At 41.4% G+C, this 22,865-nt stretch overlaps 1 protein-coding gene across 6 annotated transcripts in view; it reads left to right on the top strand.

Moving 5' to 3' along the window:
* ERC2 (ELKS/RAB6-interacting/CAST family member 2) overlaps window positions 1-22,865 on the top strand; it is a 670,240-nt gene that overhangs the window by 510,255 nt on the left and 137,120 nt on the right. For all 6 annotated transcript variants that reach the window (XM_075833908.1, XM_075833906.1, XM_075833904.1 and 3 more), the window contains one exon: window positions 17,145-17,292. In XM_075833908.1, the coding sequence (XP_075690023.1) occupies window positions 17,145-17,292 (148 nt within the window). The remainder of the gene's footprint in view (window positions 1-17,144; window positions 17,293-22,865) is intronic.

Raw genomic sequence — 22,865 nt, 5'->3', positions numbered from 1 at the left:
ATCACTTTCCACTAAGATTTCTTATTGGATGATTAACAAATAAGCTATTAGGTCTTATTGATGATATGTCCTGTGTGTCCAATGATAACAAGAAAGATTCTGTTGCAATTTAATGCGGACGTGCACATGTTCTGTGTAGGTGGAGGTTATAATCAGAATAATTTCCTCCGTTGCCCTAAGAAACCCCAGTCCCGTACTACATGACATCAAAGTCAAGTTTTTGCTCCATCTCTGTTTTTCTGCTCTCTAAAAACTCTACCTCAAAGATTGGGTTAAATTTGTGGACTCCAAGATGTGCTGGTCTTAAACCATTACCAATAAAATGTGTAATGTTTGTTTTTTATCTGCTGTCGAGGATTCCGAAGTAACACAACATATTTGATGTATCAGCTGCCCTTACTTATGTCTTCCTCGTAAGTCCTCCTATCTAAGCAGATAAACAGCATTGCTAACATACTTTTATTAACACGATCTCTCCTCGAATTCTGTGCTGTCACCTCCCACTAAACTTAAAGTTGCATTTTCAAGGTCACAGAGGGGAAAGAAAACACCAATTAACACAAAAAGTTGATGTTGCTGGTTTTTAGTGCTGTCTGATGGGAAGAACTCTGGGGGCTGAGTAGTCCTGTATTGTGATAATGTGGAGCATAGCGGCCTGTATTTGGCTTGGTTTCACACTTCAACATTGTTATCATCTGCAATTGTCCTCTATCATATTCTCCATCAAGAACAAGTTTTCTCCTCCAGCATTTTTCTTTAAGGTTTGTGTTTGCGTGTAGATGTTCTGCAGCTGGCGTACCAGATATATATGATGAAAAATCACCACTTTTTCCTCCGTGAAGTTAGGAGAGACAGACTCTGTGAATAAAATTGCAATGTTTATAGAACCCCCTTTTAAAATGACTGCTTTAAGTGACAGTTCAATTATGCATTGGAAGTTTATGAGAGAGGTTAACTGCTCAGGCTCTCCAGAAAAGCATTTATCTAACATACCATCCCTCTCGTTTATCTCCTTTCGTATGAAGTTTTCTCTGTACTTTATTAACATATGAGGAAATGACACCGTATCATTTCCTACTAGGCGCTCATGCCGTTGTAATGTACTATTGATTGATTATATACAGCAAACTTAATGCATACTTCGCATTAAAGAAATACCTTAATTCATATTTTGGCTACAGCCTTACATAGGACTCCGTGTGAATGGATATTTGGTGGATTACTCTATACTGAATATACTGCTTAAAGGGAACCTGTCACGTTGAAAATGCAGACCTATCTATGGGCAGCATGTTATAGAGCAGATTGATATATAATTTTGTCTTTTAGCAAAAGACTTAGTATAACTTGTAATTTCTTCATTTAGATTTCTGCTCATTTTGGGCTTAGGAGTCCAGTGGGCGGTCCTAATCACTTATTGACATCTATCTCTGTATTCACACTCATACACGGCAGGCTGTCAATCACTGAGTGGGACCGACCACTGGACTCCTAAGCCCTGGATGAGCAGAGGTTTAAATTAATAAATGACAAGTTATATTAAATCTTTTCCCGTAAAACTATATATCGATCTGCTCACCTCCTCCAGCTCTATAACATGCGGCCACCAGATCAGATAGCATGTTCAGCGTGACCGGTTCCCTATAAAGACAAGAAGTGCTGTTTTTGGCTTTTCAGGGTTGGATTAAAACTAGTCCAAAGAATAAATTGTGCCAGAGGCCTCCACCATCTAAGCTTCCTTCCTAGGGTGGCACTTGTTGTATTGTGTAGTCATTGTTTATCACTGTTGTGTTCACTGTATGGAGCTATTATGCACTATTATTGGCATTGTATGGTGGCCTTATTTAAGCAAAGCATGGTGCTCACATTTTGGCAGTATTAGGTCCCTTCACATCTCGTTATTGTACTACGTTTGAGGTATATGCTGGGAAAATTTTCTATACGTTAAACATAGGCTGTGACGGTTACCCATAGACTATAGTGGAATCTGTTTAACACATATGTTATGAAAATTGATTAAAAGTGCATGCTGTGTACGTTTAAACAGTTGCCGGTGACGTATGCCATACATCGGCATACGTTACTTATCGGCTTCCATGTTAAAAAATCATATACTGCGCGGTATACATTACTATGATATTCCATACCTAAAAAAAAGTTATACTTCTATACATCAGTCGGACGGTCTTTTTCGGGCAAATGGAGCACTATATACTTGTTTAGCGTGTATGCCGGGAGCTGTCCCTACATACATGATAAACGTACTGCAATAACAAAATGTAAAGGAGCCTTACTGCCGCCCTACAAAAAAATAACAAAATAGCTAATTTATACTCAGGTAGATAGATAGATAGATAGATAGATAGATAGATAGATATGACAGATAGATAGATAGATAGATATGACATAGATAAATATGACATAGATAGATATGACATAGATAGATATGAGCAGGGCCGCCATCAGAAATTTCTGGGCCCCATACAGCCAAGGAGTCTGGGGCCCCACTCAATATTGGGGCGGGCACAAAGTAAAGGGGTGGGAGGTAAGGCAGCGGTGAAAAGCAAAATAGTAGGGTCTCTTTGGAGGGGCATGGCAGAGAAAGCTGGTGGGCATCAGGGAGCAAGGTGGAGAGACTAAGTGCCAGGGCTCAGTGGGGGAAGGAGGAGGAGATTTCTGGGAGAACAGAAAGTGGCATGGGTGGCGACACCGGGCATGAGAGCGCCCATTCCGCCCATCGGTACGAGCCACCCCCCATGGCCGGCGGCATACTATAATTTACTAGCGCCACTGTAGCTTCCTGAAGGAGCGAAATCCCTGTGTGGCCGGGGATTCCGCTCCTGGAGAGCTCCGCTTGATGTCTCTGTCCGTATATGGACAGTGACATCAGGGGCAACTCCTGAAGGGGAATCCCCGTCCACAGCGTTGCCGACGCTGTGACCGGGGATTCCACTCCAGGAGAAGCCCTTGACATCACTGTCCATAAATGTACACAGACGACAGTACAAGGGGGAAGTGGGGGGCTGTATGGCACGATTTACAAGGGGAGGTGGGGGCTGTATGGCACTGTCTACATGAGGGAGGTGGGGGCTGTATGGCACGATCTACAAGGGGGAGGTGGGGGCTGTATGGCACTTTCTACATGAGGGAGGTGGGGCTGTATGGCACAGTCTACATGAGAGAGGTGGGGGCTGTATGGCACTGTCTACAAGGGGGAGGTGGGTGGCTGTATGGCACTGTCTACAAGGGGGAGGTGGGTGGCTGTATGGCACTGTCTACAAGGGGGAGGTGGGAGGATGCATGGCACTGTCTACAAGGGGGAGGTGCGGGGCTGTATGGCACTGTCTACAAGGGAGAGGTGGGGGGATATGGCACTATCTAAAGGAAGGCTGTATGGCAGAATCTACAGGGGGGGCCATTTGTTGCAGCTAGGGGAGGGGGGCATTATACTTTGTGGGGGCCACTAAGCGGACATTATACTGTGTAGGGGTACTACATGGGGCAATATACTGTGTGTGACAGCCAGGGGAGGGGGCATTATACTGTGTGGAAGCCACTAAGCGGACATTATACTGTGTGGGCACAATTAGAGGACAAAATCGTCCTTGAAGGGGTGTTAACATATTATACTGTATGGGGGGAACTAAAGGGGCATTATACTTTGGGGGGCATTATACTTTTTATAGGGCATTTTCTTTATGATGCGGGAGGGGGGCCGAAAGATCATTTTGCACGGGGCACCATCTATCCTAAGGCCGGCCCTGGCACTACCCACCACAGGTTTGAATGCTATGTGAACCTTTGAATGTGGTTTTTGTTGTTTTACAAGTCTGTTTGGTGCTACTTTGTAAATACTTTATATAAAAAATTATTTTTACTTTATGAGCTACAGCTTCTTTGTATCCTGTATACAGAGCAGCTGTATCGTGCACTGAAAACCTTATCTGTCAGGTCAGCGGGACTGACGGGTTCAGTGTCAGCGGGTCCTGGGTGTCCCTGTTCATAATTTAGATTTGATCGATAACAGGTGGATCCTGATCCGCCGACACTGAACCCGTCAGTCCCCCGGACCTGACGGATACAGGTCTCAGCGCACAATACAGCTGCTCTATATACAGGATACAAAGCAGCTGTATCTCCAAAAGTAACACCTGTTGGATTCAGGTCTCAGCGCACGATACAGCTGCTCTATATATACAGGATACAAAGCAGCTGTATCTCCAAAGTAACAATTATTTTTAATAAAAAGTATTTACAAGTTTCATAACACACACTAATAAACTTTTTTATATAAAAAAAGATGTGTACATAGCCTTTAAGATCTCTCCCCCTCCCCCAGGTATCCTCTCCTTCCTCTACCCCTCCCTTTAGATATCCTCTTTTCCCCCAGCTATTCTCCCCCTACTATAATGTCTCCTTTAGTGTCATCCACCCTCCATTATTATCTCCTACCCACTACACCATCATCTCCCTGTCCCCATTGTCATCTAACCCCCCCCCCCCCCCAATAGAAAGCATGTGTCTGTATGATCTTCCGGACACTGTATGACCCAGGTCTGTATGATCTTCCGGACACTGAACCACCGCATTGTTTCACTAGCAGTGACGGCTCTTGTCTCCTGTGCTGCAGGAAAATAAACCTGTCTTCTCCCTCTGCTTACACAGCCCGGGAGATGAGAGCTGCTACTAGGGATACAAGACCATGAAGCAGAGCTGAGAGTGTATAGTACCGACATAGGTAACATTGATTTTTATTGGGGGGATGTGATGTGAGGAGGCTCCGGGCAGCAGCAGCAGCATGTCAGACATTACATACTGACACAGACATCACATATTGTATTCACTATGTCAGATGTTTTCTTCCGCAGCTGCTGTTGCTGCTTGACGCCTCCATTGCATTCAAACCTCCCGCTGCCTTCATGACGTCTCCCCTCCTTGTCTCCTCCACACATGCTGTCACGCCACTGTGGAGGAGGAGAGGGCGGGCACTATGTGAACAGCAGGCCCTTATGATTTTACTTTGATGCAATGAACGGGCCCCGTCTCCGAGATGGGACCTCTTCCTTTCACCAAAGTGAAATCAAAAGGGCCCGTGACCAAATGCATTCCAGCAGTGGAGCACGTTTTTTCAAATTTATGACCGGGCCCCTGATGGCAGTACCACCAGTACTGCCCTGATGGTGGCCATGGATATGAGATAGATATAAGATAGATAGATTAGATAGATAGATAGATAGATAGATAGATAGATAGATAGATAGATAGATAGATAGATAGATAGATAGATAGCAGACATAAATTGGCGACAGCACCCTGCGACACTAATGCTACCTAAACCACTAAATATAAATAAATATGCACTAAAGCTAAATCTACTTACAAATAGGGAGGTTCTTAGTGCACATTTTGATCAAAAAGTGTTAGCCCACCTGCCACGACAAGGCGACCTCTGTAAGGTGGGAACCTACGCTGCACATACACCCAGAACTGGGACTAAGCCTACATATATACCTGGGGATGGTAGGATCCAGCATTGAACTGATTAAAATCACCCAGGGCAGAATGGGAGGAGTGCAAGAACAACAAGTGGAGGCAGTCACTAACCCTACATATATGGACATATAGATAGATAGATAGATAGATAGATAGATAGATAGATAGATAGATAGATAGATAGATAGATAGTGAATATGTATAATACCAGCTCTAACTTTTGTTATATTCTATAAGAGTACAGGGCCAGATTATAAGGAGGGTAATAGGGGCCATTGCCCCGGACCTCCCCCTCCCAGTTCCCTTTAGCTCTTAAAGCTTACCTCCGACAATATTAGTTTCCGAGCTCCATTCTCCTTCCTGCACTTCTAATTATAAGTCTGTTGGTCCATTGTGCATTTTTATTGCCAAAGAGAGATCGGGATAAGCAGCTGCCCCACACCTATAGCAGCTCTTATCTCTTGATTGAACATGGACTTTAACATACAAAAATCTAACAAGCCAAACCTTGTTTCCCCCACGGCAGACACTATAGGACAGCGAGGCTGACGTCATACGCATTCGATTGTTATTAGATCCTGTTGAGATTAGTTCGATCTGCCTACAAATGTCTAATGTTTATGTCAAGAGTAAATTAGCAATGCATATTATTATAGTTGGGAAAGGGGCCCCATTTGTTGCCCATGGGCCTCTACCAACCTTGATCGGCCCCTGCAAGAATATGGACCGACACCTGATCAAGGTGAAAAATTTTCTCTTTGGACTGGCTTTTTTTCTTACAGGCAACACACATGCTGCAAGAAAATGTTACCTACAAGCAGATATGTTATTTAGCTGTCCACAATGGCAGCTGTAGTAACAATATAATTATTTTTTTACTTGCTTGCCAGCCAAAGCTTTATGTTCGACACAGCAAATTGAAGAGGCTTAGAGGAAATCCATTCTGCAGTCATATAATTAAGAAGAAGAAGAAGGTCTTTTAAATAGCCGGCATAATATTCCTGAAATGTCGACACTGCAGTGGAATATGTTGATAGTGATATTATAATTTAAATACTTTAGTGGTTACGTCTGCTTCAAAAATGTCTCCCTTAAAAATATATTTGCTCAATTTGTAGAATGGAAAGATGGGAAGTTAACAGAAGAAAAAGTCTAAACATAATGTTACCATGCCTGACTATAACATACGCTGCCACATGCTTGGCACTGTATCCAGATGCTGACAGCTCCCCTTGAGATGAACGGTCAGTTGTAAATACAGTTAAAAAAATAAAAAGTATAACAAAATTAAGAGAAAGTAGACCTATAACAACTATTTATCATACTGAAATCCCTTGCCTGTAGATCAGGGTACATCCTTTGGTTCACAATTGTTCATATTGCTATTTTGATGTTCGTGACTCCTGATCCTGACCTTGGCTTGTTTTTTTGGTTACGCTCCAGTCTTGCTCTTTGGATTTGTCAACTTGCCCTTGTGGTTCAAGGTTCAACTATTCGACTCTTGGCCTGACTCCTGACAACGATTTTGTCTCATCCTGCGGTTTGTTGCTTCCTGACTGATTATCTTTTGACGACCCCTGGCTTCATTTCTGACTTCCCTACAAGTTCTGTGCTAAAATTCCGACACCAATCGGTGACTGTTCAGACCGGGAAAGTCTATACCTCTTTGCGGGGGTTATGGGAGAAGAACAGGGAATTGTTTCGACTCTGCACCACTGCCCAGCCAGTGCCAAATTGATTGCAGATTAGTGGATTGATCCACTTCTCCTGTGAGAAACTTAACATTGCTCATTGAAATCAATAGGTTGTCTATGCAATGTGCAGACCTGCTGATTCCTCCACAGATGGAGGCACTTTTTGTGGCCCCTCTCCTCTCTAATGTTGGATTTTTAAAATGAGAGACTCCCCTATATTAAATCAGAATTCCTTAATAAGGTATAGAGATATATTTTTTTCTTTAAACCACACAGTCCCTTAACCCCTGTAGCACAGGTCCAACCCAGATAATGAAACTAAGGGCTTAAAGGGTAATTCAACTTTTAAAAAACTTTTGACATGTCAGAAGTTTTGATCAATGGGTGTCTGAGCACTGAGACCCCCACCGATCGCCAAAACAAAGTGGCAAAAACGCTCGGGTGAACCATGTGATGCTTAGTTTCTGATCGGCTTTCCTCTGTGTACGAACTCCTAGACTTTCTATTGAGCCCGAACACCGCTCCGAGGAAAGCTGAGGAAAGCCGATCAGAAACAAAGCGGCACATCGATCACCCAAGTGCTTCTGCCACTTCGTTTTAGCGATCGATGGAGATCTCAGTTTTCGAATCCCCACCGATCAAAACATTTGACATGTCACTATAACATGTCAAAACATTTTCAATAGTTTAGTTAGACTTTAAAGGAAACATGTCACCCAAGGTAATGATGCTCTCACTGAGGTCAGTATAACGGAGGTGACAGGCTCCATTTAAAAGTGCCAAATAGGACTTAACAAGTAAGGAGATATCTAAGCCTGGGCAGAAATTCTCCCAACCTAGAAGTTTCAGGTTTGAATATGGTGTGTTGCCAAATTGGATGTTAGACCAGATTGTGGTTACATTCATAATATTGCATTTATGGGTCTTGTTTATTGTGTTTTTGTTTTTGTTTGTAAAGTGAAAATGCTCTTCGTGTTGTATAGTTATTATGGTTGAAAAAAATACCTATGTCCATCAAGTTCAACCAGGGAAAGGGAGAGGATGTAGATGAAGAGAAAAGGGAGGGTTAGATCTCGAACTTTGTTTCCTCTATTGATCCAGAGGAAGGCAAAAATATCCCATAAGGCATGAGCTAATCTGTCCTAAAAAGAAAAAAAATTACTTCCTGACCCAAAGTAGCGGCCAGAGTCGATCAACGTTCAAACAAGGATTCTATACATTTGCATAAGTGTTGATGTGATGTTATTTTAAGACATTTTTAGGCCTTTCTTGAAGGAATCAACTGTTTCTTCTAAAACCTACTTTTGAGGTAGACTATCCCAAAACTTCTCAGTTCTTATGGTAAACGTTTGTCGGCTTTGGAGATTAAGCCATTTTTTCACTAGAGGAGCGCCCCCTTGTCTTTTTGATGTGATTTTTACATGGAAAATCTTTTCACTATATCTTTTGTATAGGCAATTAATATACTTATACAAATGTCATGTCCCCCCCTTAGATATCACTTCTTCAGAATATATAAACTCAATATATATATTGATCAAAGCATATGTAGTTTAGTCTTGCCTCTTTCAATAGTTTTCTCTATATGACAAAATTTGTTTTTGTTAGATGCATTAAAAATACAGCCTTAAAAGACACAACCTTACAGGGGTTGTGTGGTTTAGAAAACCTATTTTCATATACGCTATTACAGAATATTAGGTTTACAACCATAACTTATTAGCCAGAGTGGCTACAAAGAGAGTCTTTAACACTGGGGGACCTGGCATGTCTATGCATTACTTGGACAGCCCTTTGATTTAAATGAATATTGTGTAATGCTCCATTTTACCTGTAGTGGTGCTGCAGGGGAATTGAACACTTCCTGCCAGGTTCCATTACAGATTACATCTGATTACTGGGAGCGCTGGGAGCTGTACACAATATGATCAGTTTATTGTCATGGGACACATCCAACAAACATTTTCCAAAGTAGAAAGCTATTTACCTCAACTTACATATAGCTGTTCCTGGCTTGTCAACCTCATCAGTGCAGCATATGGAGTAGGAATTTGAGAGTAACATTACAGGATAGTCTGCAAGCTAGCAGGTCCTAAAGTAATTTATTAGATTCTTTACAATTTTACTTTATATTATGCTTTATATTTTGGAATTTAATTTCCCTTTTTTTTTAAATTGTTCTACCCATGGTAACTGGAATGTAAGAGGGCGTTTTATGTATATTACCATATGTAATTATTGTGTACACAGAATTTTTTTTTATTCTTTCACCTTACCTTAAAATACACTGCTCCTATGTTGCTCATTCTTCATAAACTACAATAAATTGTTTGAAAGGTATTAAATCTTATAAAGATAAATAACATATCATAAAAATGTGAACCTGTCCAATGTACATAATAGAGATATTTTACTATCTGCAAACTGGGACAATGTTTATAAGTTAAAAATGGAAAGTAAAGCAGCACATTCCTGCATGGTGCTGTAGATGTTTTCAATTTAGACTCGATTCTACAACTTTCCATTTTTTCAATGGTTACATTAGAGCTTGCTCAGAGTTTGGGAGAAATTGTACCCGACTGTTTATATAGCAGATTAGCCGGCCAAAATGAAAGGCAATCTTCTAACAGAGCAACGGATTAGTATTTCTAAATATTAATGCAGAGATATTTTCAGAAATGTATTGCTGTAATAAATGGTTGAAAAATTTATTTTCATTAACCGCATTTATTAAACAACAGTAAGAGATTAGCCTCTCCTTGACGAAGATGAAGACGTGTTAATGAACATTCTGCTGAGCCTCTGCATATGCCACAAAATAAAACAAAGATGTAATGTTTGGTGACAGGTGGAGACCGTATGGTAGAACCAGATTTTGCCTCACGAAACTTAGCTGTTGAATATATCATAGTAACATAAAGGATCCAGTCTATCTATAGCAGGGGTCAGCAACCTGTGGCACCGGTTGCACAGCCGGCATGTGGGGCATGGCTTGTTGTCACTTTTCCCTCTCCTGGTGTCCAGCACCATTACATGCTTGGCGGCACTGAACACAGGGAAAAAGATCGGCACTTCACTGTGTTTGTCGCTGGTGAACACTTCGCAAGCACAAAATGCAGCACTGCTCTCCTGGTGAACAGTGCCACAAGGAGGAAGTTCAATAACCTCTCTGTAAAATAATAAGTTAGCAAAAGTTGTCAGATCTCTTCTATTTCCACCCCTACCAAGCTAGTGTTCAGTAGCTGTGGTCTCTATCTGCACCCCCTTTCCAAGCTGGTGTTCAGTAGCTGTGGTCTTTCCTATGTGCACTCCCTCCAAGCTGGTGTTCAGTAGTCGTGGTCTCTGCGATGTGGATGCCGCCGGCTGGTGTTCAGTAGCCACAGTCTTGCCTATGTGCACCCCCCAAATCTGGTGTTCAGTTGGCGTGGTCTCTCCTATATTCACCCCCCCTCCAAGCTGGTGTTGAGTAGTCGCTCTCTCTCCTGTTCGTAGTGCCCCTCTGCTGGTATTCAGTAGCCGTTGTCTCTCCTGTGTGCAATTCCACCAAACTGGCGTTCAGTAGCCGTGGTTTCTGCGATGTGCATGCCCCCAGCTGATGTTCAGTAGCCGCAGTCTCTCCTATGTGCATCACCCAAATCTGGTGTTCAGTAAGCGTGGTCTCTCCTATGTGCACCCCACCCCCAAGCTGATGTTCAGTTTGCCCTCACCTGTGTGAAGTGCCCATAAGCTGTAGCCATTGTCTCTCCATGCTGCTCTATTTTTTCCTGTAAAACCACAGACACCCGTATGGAAAGCCGACGAAACCCATTAAAGTCAATGGGTTCCATGGTGCAACGGATCTGGCGCTTTCAGTGATTCCCTTGTTCTGCTCCTCTGATGAAGCAGGACAAAGGAATACCCAATGCAGATGTGAATAGGGCCTTAGTAAAAAATAATTATTGTAATAGAGGTAAACGGTTATCATGACAAACCTAGGACCTGTCCTTAATATTTCATTCTGTTGGCAAACAAAATGTTTTTGGCACTCCGGGATAATCAGGCTACAGATATAGCAAAAGTATGTGAAATTAAGAGCCCATGGCCTGTGTAAAATTTGGGCCATGGACTCACGACTTTGTGCATAAATCATAAATTACTTCAAAGAAACAGCAATAACCTATCAGTATTTTTTATTGAAATTTGGAGAAGTACAATACCTCAAAAATCATTTATGGCCAAAAAAATAATTCTACTTTTTACAAAATAAGCTACGTACATACAGTTCTCCTCTGTATTAGAGTTAGGTATATGATGGACCTGTCATGTTCTTCTGGACATAGAGGAAGGGTTAGATTGACCTACCTAATGTGTGTTTGGCCCTGCTCCAATGTAAACCTCTGCACTCCTACAAGTGATGACATCTTGCTCTATAAACCCATGTAAGAAAATCAAATGAATCCTTGCTACTTATACACGGCTTTACTTAAACACTCTGGAGATTAAATATGAAACTTATTCCATGGGTGAGCAACAATAAAATGTTTTACTTCTACAAAATCTTATCATATGTTAGTGTCTACAACGCCAGACCATCACCAGCTCACTAAAAACAACTTTTCATGGTCTACCTTGGGGCTCACTGAAGCCTCAACTGATGTACCATTTGTTCCGCCTCTGCATTTACATATGGTGGGTCCCATGGTGTAAGGATGTTTAAGTATTGCACACTATAGCATATGGTTTACATTCAAGCGAGTGGTTCTCAAGCCTAATTCCCCACAGGGCCCCTATGCTGCTTGACATCTACTCCCACAACTCGAGGAGGAGAAAACAGTCATGCAGTAACTTCCAACATATTTTATTTTTTTGGTCTTTTGCACACAGAAGGAAGGGTTATGTCACAATAATCAGCAGTTCTGAGACAGTAAAGCAGAAAACATACATAAAAATAGGTATTTAGAGGAAAGACTACATCACTTGTCACTACTGAAGGGGGAACCACTGGCCCAAAAGCCAGGGCAACTGAAGATTGCACCACAAGTCCCCCACTTAGTTCTAGACCCCCACTTAGTTCTAGTCCTCCACTTAGTTCTAGTCTCACATTTAGTTCTAGTCCCACACTTAGTGCCTATTCTATGGAAAGAGAACTGCACTAAATGCATTTACATTCCCTAGTTTATTGATTGAGTAATGTTATTTGTCACTGTATCGTATGTTTATTTATACACTGTATCTTTGTATAATTTGGGCACTATATGGTAAACTATGAGGGGGGAGATTAGGGAGAGAAGGCACTACCCAAACTAAGATCCTGTTGTGATGTACATTTAGTATTTAACCGGGAAAGCTCCAAGTGTATGCGCTAATCCATGGATCTCCATGAACCCAACGGTGTCCATAGAGCTCCATTAGCCCGATGTAAGACAAAAGAGTGCCCTTTTGGGCTTCGTCAGGCTAGTATATGTCAGAATATAGATGTATTAAAGTTTAACTTGACTCCAACAACTTTTACACCGTGATATCACACAATAAAAGCCATTAAAAACATCAAGCATTGTTGCCACAGAGTATTTCACACGTTAAGAGTTATTTTTTCAGCTATGGAATATCGTACTAGACTATGCTAATCCATACAATGGATTCCCATTAAAAAATATATACCGTGCGGAATATGTCTTTTAACATTAGAGCCCATAGGTGATGGATGCCACTGCATGGTATCCTTCACCAGCATCCGTTTAAAGTATATGTCATGAGCTTTTCAATAATTTGTCATGACGTATCCATTAAATGGATTACATAATAGCCCATGGGTGATGCCTGTGACAAATTTCTAACAGTGGCATCTCTCACCTATAGACTGTCATGGCATCTGTTTAACGTATACGTCATGAAAAGGTCATCAGAGTCCATGACATATTCTGTACCTTAAACATATGCCATAATAGCCTATGGGTGATTGATGTCACTGTTCGCATCCGTCACAGGCTACATTTAATGTATGCGTCAGGAGCTTTTCGTAGTCTAAACGTAGGCCAAAAACGTGATGTTAATGGGCCTAAGACTGGCCTTGATAATAAGTCCATATTCAGATGAATGTATTGAAATATGAAGCGAAATAAGGACACGGAATATATACTGTTTAGCTGTGTATTTAAATTCATACATAAAAACTTGCTGCATTGACTAATTTCAGCTCCGAGTTTCCAAATATGGAACTTATACAGACGTGAAATATTATCATGTAAATGTGGCCTTAGATTTATTTCCCAGGAAACTGTGCTGCAATTACCGAAGTAAACTTGTTGTCGAGAACATTGCATCAAGGGTATGCTCTATGTTTATGTCATATCCATTATATAGACTTACAGAATTACAGATTGAGTCTGTACATTAAAATAACAACTGTAATAAATGATGGTTCATGTGCATTCAGAGAGAATTTCGAGTGTTTATCTTAAATTAATCCTCGTCCTTTAATTTTCGAGTAGCCCAGACAGGCTGTTTTCTTTTGGTTCTCCAAAGTACTAACCTTAAATATTTACATTTCATCCGATAGAAACTTTTTATCATTGTCATGTGCTCTTTTCAGAATGTTTACAATTAAATATGGGAGTGTTTGAAAAGCTATAATAAAAGCATTTTGCACAAGATGTATATTTTTCAATGTCATGATATCTTTTATTAGGCATTTAGACCGCTCTTCAAAAAATATTTATGGATTAGAGTTTATATGCAAGCTATGGTATAGAAAATAATTTTGTGGCAGTTAATACAGATATGTGTACGTTACATACTTTAAGAAACAACTTTGGACGTGTTCACACATAGTTTTTTGATGCGGAAACCACGTCGGAAAAATGCGCCAAAAAAAGTCTGAAAATGCCTTCCATTCATTGCAATGGGAGGCGGAGGCGTTTTTTCCCCGCGAGCGGTAAAAAACGCTCGCAGGAAAAAGAAGCGACATGCCCTATCTTCGGGTGTTTACGCCTCTGATCTCCCATTGACATCAATGGGTGGCAGAGAAAGCATATTTCGTGGCGTTTTTGCCCGTGGCGCTCAATGGGCGTGAGCGGAAAATGCAGCGAAAAATGCAGCAAACAGCGTGCAGGCAGATCAAAATCTGCCTCCAAATTCCAAACTGAATTTTAAGGCAGAATTTTCTGTCTGCAAAAAACTCCATGTAAACTCAGCCTAAGTCAGTGTATTATCAGAAAATTACCTATTATTAATATAAAGTTTTCGTTATTAACATTTTTTTTGGGTGTTATTTTATTTTTATGTAACTATCCATATAAAATAAAAATCTTGACTTGTTCCAGTTTTCACACTAGCCACTAGCGCACACACAATAAGCTGACACAAACTGTTTTCTGTGGCTCACATTCCAGCTTTCCAGTGTAGACTGAGATTGAGTCAGCAGAGTCATAGCACTTTAATTAGAAGGTGGAAAATTAAATTACAGGTGACAGCTCTATGCTGCCTTTATTAACATTATACACACAGATAAGACTCTGAATGCCTGTCCCTGGACTCTGGGGGAAGGGCTGTACTGCATAATTTCCTGTGGACTGTATTAATCTAATGTCCGTAAAAAGAAACTATATGCATATCTTCCAGTAGCTATGGCGTTTATGAATATTTTCCTTCACACAGACCTGTCACAGCAAAATACACCTGATGTATTTAATTGCAATAAATTGTCAAAAAACAATCAAAAACAAGTACAAGTCAATGTACGTATCATGGGGCAACACTCAAAAAAAAAAAAGGGAAAATATTTAGGAGTTTGGTGCCCTGATGGAATTACTTTAACCTACGTTAGTTGTTCTGGAGACACATCTCCAATATCAGATAGTAATAGAAAGTGTAGCCAGCCAGATGCTCCCTTCTGAGTCCTTGTCCGAGGTCCAGTTACTTGAGCTGCAGGTGCTGATATATTGAAACAGGGAATAGCAGGATCGGATCTATTTTAAAGACTTTTTTTTTTATTAGGTGCTAAATTACAACGTGTTTTTGGGCAATTGCATTGTTAATGAATCTGTGGTATGGGGAAAAGAACACTAGGACATACCTGGTGCTGTTTTCCAACACTTTAATAGTTCTAGTAAGAAAAGTGTCAAAATCTATAGTATATGAGTCGTTGTATGTACACATAGAAAGTGGCACAGTGGCTTTATAAATATGGCGTTTGACCCGAAAACCATATTTTTCAATATATTTATGCTAGAGACCTATCATAACTACATTAATAAATCTGCCACAGTGAGTCTTGTGACCTTTTATCTTAGGTGAACTGGCTTAAAGGGGAATTGAAATTGTACCAACTTTATGGATTAAGTTCCCTATGTAAAGATAGCTATAAAGTTGGAACAGGGTGTAATTATAAATAAGATTTTCATGACACAATATTGTTCCTTTGATCTTGACAAAAAGCATAATTATGTGTTGCATTTTTTTCCAGACGAGATGTTGCTAGCACAGGTTGTAATTAGACAGCATGATAAAACACCCACACACATATTAACAATCAACAATTAGCTCCCTCCCTACTCGTTGGCCCAAAATACTTTTCAATGTTCTTTTTTTTTTCTTCTTTTTTTGCATAAGGAATTTATGTAGAGGTTATCTAATATATTATATATGTGTGTGTGTGTGTGTGTGTGTGTGTGTATATATATATATATATATATATATATATAGATAGAGAGAGAGAGAGATATATATATATATACATTAGATAAGCTCTGTATAAATTCTCTCTATGAAAAAACTCCCATTAAAAAGTGTATGTTTGAATATATATATATGTATGCATGAATATACATATATGTGTGTGTATGTATATATATATATATATATATATATTCCCTGATTATCATACCGAGGAAATTATAGAACTAATGGAAAAAAATAACTAGATTCTTCATGGTCAGATTCTCAGGGATAGTTTTATAGAGGATGAGCCCTGGAACAGGAAGTAAATTAGGGCCCCCCCCCCCTCATTATTAAACTAGTGTTCTGGCAATTGGAATATATATTTTTACACAAATGTTTATACCTGAATGCTTTCATACAATGCCAGACATTAACTCCATACATTATACACACACACACACACACACACACACACACACACACACACACACACACACACACACTACTATTCTGTTACTATTCAGTCCCCAAAAAAATACCACCATACAATGACTACATATTCAATTAATACTTCATATAGTGCCCACATCCATTTAGTATCCAAGTAACACACCATACAATGCCTGAATAGTGAGGGGAATAAAGTCCCTGGTGGACTAGGGCAGTGAACGTTTAGATACTCCAATCTCCGATTTCTCCTGAGGTCCAGTCCTTTGGAGTCCCCTAAGAAATGGCGGCTGTGGGTACTTGTTCACTTTGCCACCCCATAAAACTGTCCGAGTGAAATGTCCTGATCGTGTGCTGCTTACACAATAGGAAAGAGTGCCATATTGCTAGTATATGGCATTACTACTTCACCTGTAGGGGTCCAACTGATGGAACTTAACATTAATCCTCTGAATAAAGGGGGCACAGCACTGGTTGTAACTAAGTAAGCCTTAAGTGGTTAATATTGGTTATTTTAGGACAGTTCTGCCAAAAATAATTTGTTCTGATACCTACCTTAATCATGGGTGCAGTGATAGAAGGAGAAAGATGGGTACTATCTGTTCTTGTCAAGAAGTGCCTCCCGCTCTGGCAGCTTTGGTGGGCAGTACTGTTATCAGTAGCTAATACGGAGAACTAGAATTCAGTCAGTTGAGTATACAGAGGACAAATGTTTCTCCAAACACTCCTACAGGTGACTTCTTAATAAGGTTCTGTAGGAAACAGGACAACAAGTGATATTCAGCTTTGGTCGGAATTATGCGTTAAAGATACTGATACTAATAGAGCTGCATTATCAATGTCATGACCTAATCATTGGGTTTCTGTTTACAGGCAGCAGGCTCTACTAGCTGCCATCAGTGAAAAAGATGCCAACATCGCCTTGCTGGAACTATCTGCCTCAAAAAAGAAGAAAACCCAGGAAGAAGTGATTGCTCTCAAGAGAGAGAAGGACAGGCTAGTCCACCAGCTGAAACAGCAGGTATGTTCTAGAGCAAGTATGGAAGAGGACTATGTCCTACTACTCAAGAGATCTGTTATCACATGCACTTCAGACTATGTGCCAGGGGGAATTGAGTATGTAAACAAGAAAAATGAGTGTTGTTCACCATGTCTGCCTGGTGTTCAAGATGTTAAACCAAAACTAGGCCTCATTCACACGGCAGGGTTTCCCGGCCGGGTGCCGGCCGTTCATAAATCGGCCGGCACCCGGCTGCATTAGGAATAATAGACCCCTAATGGGGCTATTCACACGACCGATTTTTTGACGGCCGGGAAAACCGGCCGTCAAAAAATAGGACATGCTCTATCTTCGCCCGGGTACCCGGCCGCCCGGCTCCCATAGAAGTCTATGGGGCCGGGTAATACACGGCCATCACCGGGATGTGTCCCAAGTGATGGCCGGGTTTTCCGGAGCTTGCGCTCTATCTCCTCCTCCTCACAGCGCAGAGTGTATGTGAGGAGGAGGAGTTGATGCCATTCTGACGAATGGCATCGCTGTACACTGTGTGGCAGGGCCGGGGTGTACAGCAGGTGGAAGGGAGCGCTGCGCTGGCTCCCTTCCCCTGCTTGAAAAGCACCCTGGCCCGGCGACACCTTCGATGGCGCCGCTAGCAGCTGCAGCTGCTGCTGCGGCTGCTACTACTGTAGCGACGCCACTATAGCAGAGCAGGGAGGTATCTCCCCGCTCTGCTATGTGCTAGCCGCACTTTAGCTCCTTGAAGGAGCGGAATCCCCGTGTTTTCGGGTATTCCGCTCCTGGACAGAGCGCTTGATGTCTCTGTCCATATCTGGGCAGTGACATCAGGGGAAACTCCTGAAGCGGAATCCCCGAACACATGGGGATTCCCCTTTAGGAGTTGCCGCTGATGTCACTGTCCGGATCTGCCCGGCCCGGCACGGATGCAAAACTTAATGCAAACCGGCCGGGCAAAATGGCCGATTTTACCGGCCGACACTCGGGCTCGGGAACGACCCGGTCGTGTGAATTCCGCCTTAGAGTGCACGGATCACCTGTTGACTTGCAAAGTGACAGTATATCTCAAAAACACTTGGAGATCCAACACTTCTTGTAATAAAAAAAACTTGTAATTATTTGTATTCCGATGAAAACATTTTGAAAGAATCAAAAAACAAAGAAAAGTATGCATTTTGAACCCTCCAGTGTCCGTAGACATAGCATTCTATGTTTTGTGGAAGTGAGTATGACCAGTGCAGTTTTTGGTGGCCTGCGTACTACTTTGACCTGCTCATTGAGTAGACTACACATTGCAGTGTCAGGGAATGCCTTCCCGTTCCACTCTTCTCAGCAATTCCAAGAGGACCAACAGAGATGTTGATGGTTCTGCTGGCCAAGAGCAGAGGGATGAGCAGGAATTACCCTCCATGTCCACTTGACCGATTTATTGAGCAAGCAGGAGTAGAGCGCAATCCGCAGTGCAGGGGGTCTATGTAGTCATTACCCTAAGAACTGCGTTAACTATTAAAAACTTCTTCCAGGTGCCCATGGTTTCAAGTCTGTCTAGTAGTAGACGCACTTTAAATATCTATGTATGTGTTTGAAGAACATCAAATATAGTCTACTATTTAATTTCCACTGAAGAGGTCAGATTGTCTCAAACTTTGAAATATATCAAGATATGTCATACTGTACATCTGAAACAACCGTGGTGCTCGACAATAATCCTAACAGAGCCTAAAAATGCACATAAACAAGCACTAGTATAGAGCTGGGCAGCCAATCCCCCCCCCCCCAACCTTAAGTAACTAAAGCTATAAATATTAGCTGAAACCACCTATAGTTACGAGATCCATCAAAAATCGAATGTGTATAGGAGCAGCCTGACTGTCCTCTGGTGTCTGGAGATAAGTGTTACCCACTGTGACTGGTAGCTGCTTATCCCCTCCCATTGCTGAAATAAACATCCACACTTGTCCAAGCATGCATGATAATGGAAGAGTCGGGGGACATAGCTGGTGAGTATGTCAGCATATAGATTTTGATAGCATCATCCTATTTTACCAAGAACCAAATTGGATGATCGTTCAGTCTTGTGTAACCATCCCTAATACTGACATTAGGATGTTATGAGACCTGCAAATGACTGAGATAAAGTTGTGCTCATGGTAAAGCTGGTTATACTTTTGGGATTTCAGACAGCCGTTTTCACAACTACTTATTGTTCATGGTTGGTCGGTGAAGGTTGTCGTCCTAGACAAAAACACCACAAAGAAAGCGACAAATCACCAGTTGATCTCTTTGATCTGTGGCCTAGTCTGGGCTTTTATTGATGGGATGCAGATCTATCATTTAGTAGGAAAGACTTTACAAGTTTTCACCCGACAAAGACAGAAAAAATCCAACACGGCAGATGAACCTTTTTGTGACACGAATGAGCATGACAGGCACCGACCAAAGACAATCAGCAGTAAATGGTTTAAATTGGCCTTCCTAAAACTGTAGCGTATGCCAGCTTAAAGGGGTCATCCAGGCATGGACAACTGATGATCCCAGCACTGATCAACTGCTGACTCCGTGCGCCGGATGTTATGCAGGGTACGCAATATTCAGAGCCGGAAGCAGGTGGCTCCGTCCACTGCATAGTGGCCGTGCTGCAGAACAGCAACTCTGCTCCTACTCACTTGACTAGGAGCAGAGTTGCAGTACTGCAGCTCGGCCACTGTTCTGTGACCGAAGCATCTGCTTCTAGCATGGATATCCGGTGCCTGGAGGCAGCTGAAGCAGCTGATCGGTGCGGGATCCAGGTGTCGGACCCCCACCGATCATATACTGATGACCTATCCTGTGGATAGCTCATCAGTTGTCCTTGTCTGGACAACACCTTTAAGATATTTCATGTTTGGAATGTATTTGCTCTTTTGTCATACATTGTTCCCTGCTCCATTCTTGGAAGATCCATGGACCAAACATTTATAAATACAGGGGTCACTGAATCTAAATATCCGTGGGGCCTGCGTGTCCTTTCTATGAAAGAATATATTCATGTACAGTAAAAAAAAATGTACTTGCAGTTTGCATCAGACATGTAATTATATTGCAGCATGAGCCTATTAGGAACTTTCCATTACTTCATTACTAGTAATTTATTCTCAGTGGTGTAAGCATTTATACATTTGTATTTTGATGTAGAAGTTTTTAAAGAGTAACTGTACTTTCAGAAAACTTTTGATATATCATAGAGTCATATCAGAAGAGTTGGTTGGTGGGGTATGGGTTCTGAGACCCCCATCATCGCTGAAATGAGGGCGCAGCAGCATTCAGCCGAGAACGCTGCAGCTGTCAGCCGGAAGACGGGCTCATAGATGTTCTGTCAGCCCGTCTTCAGCCTAGTGAGAAGCCCCAACCAAAGCCAAAAGGGCAGGGCGCTCGGCTAAACGCTTCTTCATCTTCGTTTTAGCAACGATGGGGGTCTCCGCACCCATTTAAACCTTTTGATGCATTATGTTTCTGACACATATCAAAGTTTTTCTGAAAGTGCAGTTACTCTTTAAAGGGTTTTCCGCGTTATTGAAAAAATTGGCCACGGTAGGAGGGATGCAAAAAAAAGAGGCATTACTCAACTCATGGATCCCCGTCATTCCAGCGCCGCCACTTCTGTTCCTCCCCACCGCTGTGTATTTGTATAGTTGCAGCGATGATGTGCTTGTATACCCACATGATCGCTGCAGCCAATCACTGGTCTCAGTGGGTATACGGCACAGGATCGCTGAGGCCGGTGCTTGGCTGCAGCGATTACGTGGGTATACAGGCACATCATTGCTGCAACTATACAAATACACAGCGGCGGGGAGAAACGGAGCGGTGGCATCGAATAAGCGCAAATTGCTCCCCATTGATTTCAATGGGAGACAGAGGCTTTTTTTTCTCCCAGGCGGCTTTTAGATACTCGCGGAAAAAAAAGCAGCATGCTATTTCTTTGAGTGGTTTCTGTCTCTGACCTCCCATTGAAATCAGAAAAAAATGCTCATTTTGAGTGTTTTTTTGCTGTTTTTTTTGCCTGTGGTTCTTGCATTAGCTTCAACGGCTAAAAAAAAACGCTGGAAAAAAATGCAAAAAAAAAAAGCGTCAAACAATGCTGGCAATTCAAAATTTTGAGGCATATTTTTCTGCCTATCAAAAAACTGTGTGAACTGGGCTGTAGTTTTCGTGTGGCACATTTTAAGTCACACCCCTTTTTTACACACGTTTTTTTAAGTGTCCATTGAAGCGCAAACATCTGGTCTTAAATTAGACTAAAATTAAATGCGCCAAAATTTCGCAAATTTTTAGACACAATCTAGCTGCAGACACAGTAGTTAAACTGCTCCAGAGTATTTTGACCCATTTTCATGGCAGTTTTCGCTGCGTTTATTTTTACAATGTCACCAATTATTGGACAGTCTCAGACTGTATGGGGACATACAATATTGACTATGGGAATGGTAACACCGAGACGTCAATTTATTCAAGAATTTCTAGGAAAAATAATAGAGGAACAGCACAATGCAGGGTTTTAAGAGAAGGGGAATACAACAATTTACTAAAACAGATGTCAGGAGAGGTGACAGGTTCTCTTTAAACCACTGGAAGCCAAGTTCACATGCGACGTGTGAACTTGACCAGACTCGCTAGTATAGTATATATAGACCCGGACTCACTAGTATAGTATATATAGACCCGGACTCACTAATATAGTATATATAGACCCGGACTCACTAGTATAGTATATATAGACCCGGACTCACTAGTATAGTATATATAGACCCGGACTCACTAGTATAGTATATATAGACCCGGACTCACTAGTATAGTATATATAGACCCAGACTCACTAGTATAGTATATATAGATCCAGACTTACTAGTATAGTATATAAAGATCCAGACCCATTAGTATAGTATATATAGATCCAGACCCACTAGTATAGTATATATAGATCCAGACTCACTAGTATAGTATATATAGATCCAGACTCACTAGTATAGTATATATAGATCCAGACTTACTAGTATAGTATATAAAGATCCAGACCCACTAGTATAGTATATATAGATCCGGACTCCCTAGTATACTATATATAGATCCAGACCCACTAGTATACTATATATAGATCCAGACTCACTAGTATATAGATCCAGACTTACTAGTATAGTATATAAAGATCCAGACCCATTAGTATAGTATATATAGATCCGGACTCCCTAGTATACTATATATAGATCCAGACCCACTAGTATAGTATATATAGATCCGGACTCCCTAGTATACTATATATAGATCCAGACCCACTAGTATACTATATATAGATCCAGACTCACTAGTATATAGATCCAGACTTACTAGTATAGTATATAAAGATCCAGACCCATTAGTATAGTATATATAGATCCGGACTCCCTAGTATACTATATATAGATCCAGACTCACTAGTATAGTATATATAGATCCAGACTTACTAGTATAGTATATAAAGATCCAGACCCACTAGTATAGTATATTTAGATCTGGACTCCCTAGTATACTATATATAGCTCCAGACTCTAAACTGCCTGTAT

This window comes from Rhinoderma darwinii, chromosome 7 (genome assembly GCF_050947455.1).
Source record: "Rhinoderma darwinii isolate aRhiDar2 chromosome 7, aRhiDar2.hap1, whole genome shotgun sequence".
Lineage (NCBI taxonomy): Eukaryota > Metazoa > Chordata > Amphibia > Anura > Rhinodermatidae > Rhinoderma > Rhinoderma darwinii.
This window is presented reverse-complemented; position numbering and strand designations above follow the sequence as displayed.